The sequence below is a fragment of the Sycon ciliatum genome, chromosome 10 (genome assembly GCF_964019385.1).
Source record: "Sycon ciliatum chromosome 10, ocSycCili1.1, whole genome shotgun sequence".
In the NCBI taxonomy this organism is placed as follows: domain Eukaryota; kingdom Metazoa; phylum Porifera; class Calcarea; order Leucosolenida; family Sycettidae; genus Sycon; species Sycon ciliatum.
Window position 1 is genome coordinate 27,186,361 of NC_088652.1, and position 7,956 is coordinate 27,194,316.

Genomic DNA, 7,956 nt, shown 5'->3' on the forward strand with positions numbered 1-7,956 from the left:
GAACCGGTCTTCTAGGGCCTGAGCGAGGTTAGCGATAGCGCCTTGATGGGTCGCCTGTGGGAGACTCAGGTAGAATAGCTGGGCGTCCCCGGTGAGGGACAACCCCAGGAATTGAGTTTGCTCGGCCGGCGTCCACTGGTTCACCGCAGCAACCTGTTCAAACTGGGCATACCATGCCGACCAGTTGTCATCTAGCCGACCTGCGTATTTGGCCGGGGTGGCCCAGTTGTGCACGTGGCGGGCGGGCGCCGGAGCAACGGCGGCTGGTACAGCAGCGGCGGCTGGTACAGCAGCTGGTTGAGCCATCACGTCAACGATTAACTAAGGGCCAGGCGGGTAACAAGACGAGTTCCGTAAACAGGTGAGTTCGAATCTGACAAATTTGATTGAACCACCGCTGCCACCAATGTAATAGGTAGCCGAGTGGTAGGCGCGGTGCAATTAACAATAATTACTTTTATTCTACTTTCAGGTACACACCTGAGATATAATCGTTCGTGAAAGAAGAATAAAAGTAATTATTGTTAATTGCACCGCGCCTACCAGAACGTTACTATACAGTATGACACATGGAACCAAGAGTACATACATGAACACATTTTTAGCATCATGTGCGAATATGCAAACAGTAGAGTGCCTCTTCCAGCGAAAAGATCTGTACCAGGCACGCGTGCTCCAGAAGTAGGATATCGGGTATACTGCATGACTGATTTATCCAAAAAAAACATACAGGAACTTTTAGTTGCATGGTAAATATGGAAACATGTTCCTTCTCTGCAAGAACTGCAATGAAAAAATGGAGTGAAAGAGTGTATATTAACTAGAATACAATGACAATGATAATGCTTTGGATGTTACATATGTTGAAGTTAGCATGTAAGCAGAGACCTTTGCATGCATAACGGATCGAATTTTAAACGACATTTATGCTACTTGCCGTTGAAAAGGGGTCAGTGGGTAGCATTTTCCATTATCTTGAAAACATTCTTTCTGTTTCACTGTGTTTGTATTTGCATGGTCTTCAATGTTGTTTTTCTCATTGAAAGACTTGTCACGATCGCTGGCACTTGATCAGGTTCTCTTAGGGATGGATCTGTTCATGAACTGTTAGGCCGGATGTCGTAGTGAAAGACTTTCCACATTTCTTACACGAAATGGTTTCTCCTCAGTGTGGATTCGATGATGATATACGAGAGCTGACGTTTGCCGGAATGCTTTGCCACATACTTTACATTTGTAAGGTTTCTCACCAGTATGGATGCGTTGATGCTCTGTGAGATTTGGTTTCGTCTTGAATGACTTGTCACACAAGTTACACTCGTATGGCCTCTCTCCAGTATGCGTTTAAAGAAGCCAGGCGTATCGTGACTCGTATGAACCGTGAACTGAAGACGAATTTTTTTCAGTCTAAGTTCACCAGTGTTCAAGGTAATCCCAGGAAAACGTGGAAGGTTTTGAACGAGTTATCCGGAAGATAACGTGTTCAATCCGTTCCACAATGCTCTGCAAGCAACATTGGGTGTGTATTTGCTGATGTTGTCAGTGATCAACAACGAGCACCTGAACTGTGTCTTCCACAGGGCCCAGTGGGACCTAAGGGTTTTACATCCTTCAGTTCGGTGTCAATAGGTTGTTTGCGTAAACTGTTGGGTTCCTTGGACACCAGGAAAGCGACAGGCAGTGATGGAATACCCGCATTTCTTCTGAAGTCCTGCGCTGATTTGCTAGCTCCCTCCTTAACATTGATATTTAATGCATCTCTTGCTGTTGGTTCTGTGCCGGACGGCATGAAGTTGGCACATGTCACGCCGGTATTCAAGGCTGGAAATCCTCAAGATCCGGGAAATTATCGCCCTGTGTCTCTCCTGCCAATTGTGTCGAAGCTGTTAGATCGAATTGTCCATAGACAACCATCCTCATTTCTGGACAAGGAGAATTTGTACCCTCCCTGTCAGTTTGGCTTTAGACGTCAACATTCAACGGAAGACGCTCTAGTTTTCGTCACGGACACGTTTGTTCGCGCTCGCGATGCCGGACAAATTACTGGTGCTGTGCTCGTGGATATGTCCAAAGCATTTGACAAGGTCAGGCACCAAGTGCTCATTAATGATTTGTTTGAGCTTGGCATATCTGGTTCAGCATTAGTTTGGTTTGCCGACTATTTGTCCAATCGTCGCCAAATAGTGCACATTGCTGAGAACTATAGCCCTCCTTTCCCCTGCACGTGTGGCGTTCCCCAGGGCTCTGTTCTTGGTCCGCTGCTTTTTGTACTCGATGTTCGTTCGATCCAGTCCATTGTCTCCGAGTTTTGTGTGAAAGTTATTCAATTTGCTGACGATATTCTATTGTATGTTTGCGGTACGCAGAAGAATGCGCTTAGCAACTCCCTGTCTGCAGGTGTCTCAGCCATAAGTACCTGGCTGTCAAACCGCAATTTAATTCTAAATGCTCGGAAGACACAAGTGCTCTTCCTGTCTACGCCACATATTACTGACCACCAATTTGCAGTCTACTGCCATGGAGTGCAGCTCAAGCAAGTGACATGTGCAAAGTACCTTGGAATACATTTGGACCAGGATCTTTCTTGGAGCACTCAAGTTGATTCTATGGTCTCCAAACTAGCCAGTAAAATTGGTATTCTGTTCCGAAATCGACACAATATTCCGCTGACTTGCCAAGAAACCTTTGTAAAGTGCCTAGTGTTGCCAGATTTTCTATATGCATCAAATTGTTTTTCTGCTGGCCTTTCCTTAACCCAGTTAGGTAGGCTTGAACGAATGCTAAAGCGAGCTTTGCGTTCAGTGTACGATACTGGTTTTTGTAGCCCATCAAGCCCTTTGTTTGCGAGACTTGGTCTAGATCGTTTGGCAACCATGTATTGCAAGAAATTACTGTATCTGACGTGGCGCTGTTTGGAAGGCCGCTGTAGTGGCACATTAAGTCAAATGTTCGAGCGTTTAAATAATGGTCTTGCAACGCGCAGCCTTGTATCACGCACTCTTAAGTTGCCCATGCTCAGAACTGCCTTTGCCCGTCATGGCGCTTCCTTCCAATGTGCTAAGCTGTGGAATGATTTGCACCCTCTAGCTCGCTGTGTGGATAACTCCGCCCGTTTTAAGAAACTGTTACCCCAATGCCTTGCTTTTTCACGCTAGTAATTATGACTTTCAGCTATGCAAAATGCGAACATGATCACCTATCCAATACCGGTAGTCTATTATATTTAAAATTATTCATATCTTTTTGCATCTTTCCCTCGAGTGGGTCTATTGTTATTAGGCAATTGTCTGTTATAGTCACCACTATAAATAAAAATCCAATCCAATCCAATCCAATTATGCGATTATTCGATTTTGGTAGAAATTATGCGAAAAATTATGCTAGCATAATCCGTCAAGGCCTATCCAGTGTGGATGCGTTGATGACGCAAAAGATTGGAACTTTGGCTGAACGACTTTGCGCAAACCTTACACTTGTATGGTTTCTCTCCAGAGTGCGTACGTTCATGAAGTTTTAGTCTCCAATTCTAACAGAATGACTTTTCACACTTCTTGCACTTGAAACGTTTCTGGTTGTGATGCGTGCGTTCATGTCTAGTAAGACTAGACTGGTTAGAAAATGCCCTTCCACACAGCTTACATTTCACCAAGTTTCCTCCAGTTGGTTTGTGTGGTTTTTCAGATACAAGTTCACCAGTGCATTGGGGAGATACCGAATTATCGCTAATATTACCTATACTCTGTTGATTCAGGTCAAAGTCAACAGAATGGATGGACGATTCGTCATTAGGCGAGTCACGTGTCCCTTCTGGAGCGGCGTAGTGGTCTGGACCAGTTAGGGAAGAGCGGACTTGTGGAATAGATGTGGGGAGATATCGTTTTAGCATTCTGCCTGTTGACGTTGGCGGCTCCAAGTCAGTGTTGCAAGAAGCTGATGCTGAAGCTTCAGCATCTTTTTGGTTCTTGCTCTGGACTTCGCTACGTGGTGTAGCGATGACGACTGGCTCAGGAAGCAGAAAGAAATCTACTGGAGAATAGCCGTGCTGTGAATTGTCCAGCCTGGATATCGAGCTATGCCGTTGTGGATAATCCACAGAAGACGTTTCAGAGGTCACTATGTTATTTCCATGACCGATCTCAGTGTGGTGACGCGCGAGACTTGGCACACCATGGTGATACGAAACATGACAATGGCAATGGCGTTTTACTTGTCCATATCACTAATGGTGGCAACACTGATAATTCATCTGAATCCAAACTGCTCTCAGACGTCCAGTCCGCATCATGCTCCATTCTTAACGGAACTCGACCATCTTCTATGTTGACCAATTGAACAGTCAAGAGCACGGCCAAAGTTAGCAACAGACGATATCTTCAAGCTTGCTGAATAATGAGTGCAAGCTCTATGAGTGATGACAAGCTGGATCTGTTCACATAAATACAGTTCTCACTACTGTGGTAACAAAATGTGAGGAAGGATGATCACGTCCTATTTGGGTACATAGGATGGAAAATTAGCTGCGCAAAGTTTGCTTACCCCTCACAGGTGAGATATTAATGACGGACTTGTGCCACTGTGTGGAAATTCGGGTACCAGTGAGATTATAAGTTTTACTCAACAGAAATGGACGATATCTTCAAGCATGCTGTATAATGATTGTAAACTCTATGGGTGATGACAAATTGGATTTCTTCAAATAAATATTGTTCTCACGTACTGTATTAAAACACCTCTTGGGAAAGGTAGTCACCTCTGATTTGGGCACCTGTGCTGGTATTTGAAGAACTTAATTTGTGGTTATACCTCGCAGGTGGGATAATCATGTCGGACTTGCCAGGTTTCGTGGGAATTTCATGATATTTCAAGTTTTGTGCTAAAAACCGCGATATGTGTACAGTGCGAACACGCTCTAGCCACTGACGATCGTTTTGACAGGATCTTTTTCCTGTACTCCGAGTTTCAACTGACTACACGGTGCACTTTGTTGTGTGTAAGACAGATCTGCCGGGTCGAGTATCTGGCTGTCTGGTAGTTGTGATAAATGCGTCAAAATGGCTGCGAAGGCGCACCACTTCCTGTGACTCAAATAGTCGATTGCTGAACCTCACACTGATTTCATGCTGTAGAGTAAGATTTGTCTCACGTCTTTAGAGAGGCTCCCTGTTGCGAGTCATGGTGGTGACAGTCAATTTTGTTCGTCAGGCCTTTCCCCTTGTCACCTTCCCCTCGAACGAATGAATAATTTGTATGTTGGGGCTTCCCTCGTGCTACATAGTGCGGGAAGTGTGTGGGTTGCAGTGAGAACTCCGTCCCACCAGCCAGTGCGAATTCACAGGAAGCTTGAGGGTGAAAGTCAGAAGAAAGTGTTGAATGGTCGCTGCTTGGATGACCAGTAAGCCATAGCTTAGTGTTAGAGCATTGCTGCTTATTATCAGTGTCAGGGTTCGAGTCCTGGTGGTGAAAGTCAATTTTACCTTTCGTCCATTTCCACTAAGCACATGAACTTTGAGATAGTATTAGAAGATTTGAGGAGTTTTGACAAAGACTAGAACAAGACAAAACAATATTATACATGGGAGCAAAGATACATACAGACCGAATATAATTATAGCTTTATACGCGGCCTTGAAAACAGCAGAGCAATGCGTACGTGCTCTAGAAGTATTATACTTGTTTGCGACATTCAAAAGGACAGGTTTATCAACAATGGAAAATGCGTTCCGTCTGTGTGAGACGTGCAAAGGACAACATGGAAAGAAACAGTACAATATCAACGGGAAGACAATGATACAAGATATTGTTTGTGATGGTAGTTGTTAGTATGGGTGAAATCAGCGTGTAAGTAAGCAGTTACCAAGGAATAGAGTTCAGATCTGTCTGTCATTGGCATTAAATTTACCCCGGTTAAAACCGGTCATAAAAATCAGATTTCAGATCATTTTGGAAAAGCTTCTGTTTAGAGGGTGTTTGTATTTTCAAGTTCTTGAAAAGTGTGGTTTGGCAGTGAAAGACTTGTCCCGATCGTTCACACATGATCCCTTGCTCTTAGGAATGGATTCGTGCATGAGCTGTTTTGCTGGATTTCCGATTGAATGACTTTCCACATACATCACACGAAAATGGTTTCTCTCCAGAATGGATGCGTTGATGACTTGTGAGATGTGGTAATTGTCTGAATGCCTTGCCACATAATTTACACTGAAATGGCTTCTCTCCAGTATGTGTACGTACATGAGATCTAAGGATGGAACTGACGGAAAAATCTTGACCACAGTAATGACACTTAAACCGTTTCTCCCCTGTATGGATACGTTCGTGAGCAGTACGATTGGATTTGTCACTGAATGACTTAGCGCAGTACTGGCACGCGAAGGGTTTCTCTCCTGAGTGAACACGTCCATGACTGGTAAGCTTAGCTTGCCTATTGAAGGTTTTATCGCACACTTTACACTTTAACAATTTCTCTTCTGGATGTGTACATTCATCAGATGTTATTAAACAAGATTGAGCAGAAAACGATTTATCGCATTGCTTACATTTAAGCGGCTTTTCTCCAGGTTGTGAATGCTCACGATCCAGTGTGTCATTCTGGCGATCGAGTGACGTATCTTTTTCCTTGCTGAGCAACGGTTCAGGTTGAGTAATGTCAATTGGAAGTTGACAAACTTCCTTCGAAAACGACTCAAAGGTGTGCATATTGTTGAACGTTTTACGATCGTGATGTTTGGGATCTTCAGATAGGCTAGACGGCAGAGGAGATACTGGAATACGTCCGATAATGTGAACGTCCACAACGGCAGATTTGCTTGAGTAATTGCCACATTCTGAGTCATACGCTACTTGACCATGGCCTGTGTAGTGATCTGAATCCGAAACGGGATAGTTAGCAGTTTGGTTTCTGTTGTCATGCGATCTTTTTTCAGTGTCCACTGCCGGTGTCATGGGATTAGAGCTTAGCTTTGCGATAGCTGTTGTCGAAACGTTTGTAGCGTTTGTTTTGTTCTTACTCTGGAACGCTGGTAGTTGCTCCCTGAAGTTGTCTGCCACATTGTCCAGCCAATCATGATCATGAAATACACTTGAGGTAGATGTTGATGTGCTCGAAGCGCTGAATGAGGAACGTTGAAGTGCATTATGTGAATAGGAGTATTCTGAGGTCGCTACTTGATTACCGCTGTCTGCGTTTACGCGGTAATGAGTTCCACACCATGTACCATAATATGGTATATTTGGCGGTGGCGGATGATTTGTTGACATTCTGCTCGTCCATATCACTAATGGTGGCAATGGTGAGAGTGCCTCAGATTCCAAGCTCCTCTCGGAAGCCAATTCGCAAGCATCCATGATTCACGAACTATGCAAAGTTTTAAAACATTATTTATCCTTCCAAGCACTCAAAGTTTCCGACTTCAATGCCAATAATCCATATAGCAAGGCCTCGCCCTTCAAGGTAAGTTTTATAACCAGTAGCATCTGTGTTTCCCGTAATAATAACAGAACACTCTGCTAATTCATCACGAATAACATCTATTTCTGAACGATATATTCAATTACCAATACTACCAATAAAGCTCCACACCGAACTGTCCCAGTCGAACAATGGGCACCTGCGGAGTGTTGAGGACTTGCGCCGTCTGGAGCGGATTGCTGTGGACCGTCCAGCATGGAACGCGCTGGTGAAGAGTGTTTGTGCACACCCTCGTCACGAGTAGAAACAGCCATGGCACCCTTATAAACTCATAACAACCATTCTATAATAATATTACTATTTGAATCTTCTTAATAATTATCTGGCAACTCAACCTCATACGTATCTGGCCACCCATTGACCATGATGCTACAAGAGGAGACAATAGTGATGACATTTTTCCAATGAGACCAAATTTATGACGCTCTATGTTACTGAAGGACTAACTTCGATCATTGGTTTTGTTGAGCCCCATTCTCTAGGAGCTG

At 44.1% G+C, this 7,956-nt stretch overlaps 1 protein-coding gene across 1 annotated transcript; it reads right to left on the bottom strand.

The window, feature by feature from the left end:
* Positions 1–1,060: 1,060 nt before the first annotated feature.
* Positions 1,061–4,417, bottom strand: LOC135826802 (zinc finger and SCAN domain-containing protein 2-like). The gene is given in 3 exon segments (XM_065339406.1): positions 1,061–1,338; positions 1,607–1,773; positions 3,409–4,417. Coding segments are annotated over 3 exon segments (876 nt in total). The 5' UTR covers positions 3,887–4,417; the 3' UTR covers positions 1,061–1,107.
* Positions 4,418–7,956: the final 3,539 nt, after the last annotated feature.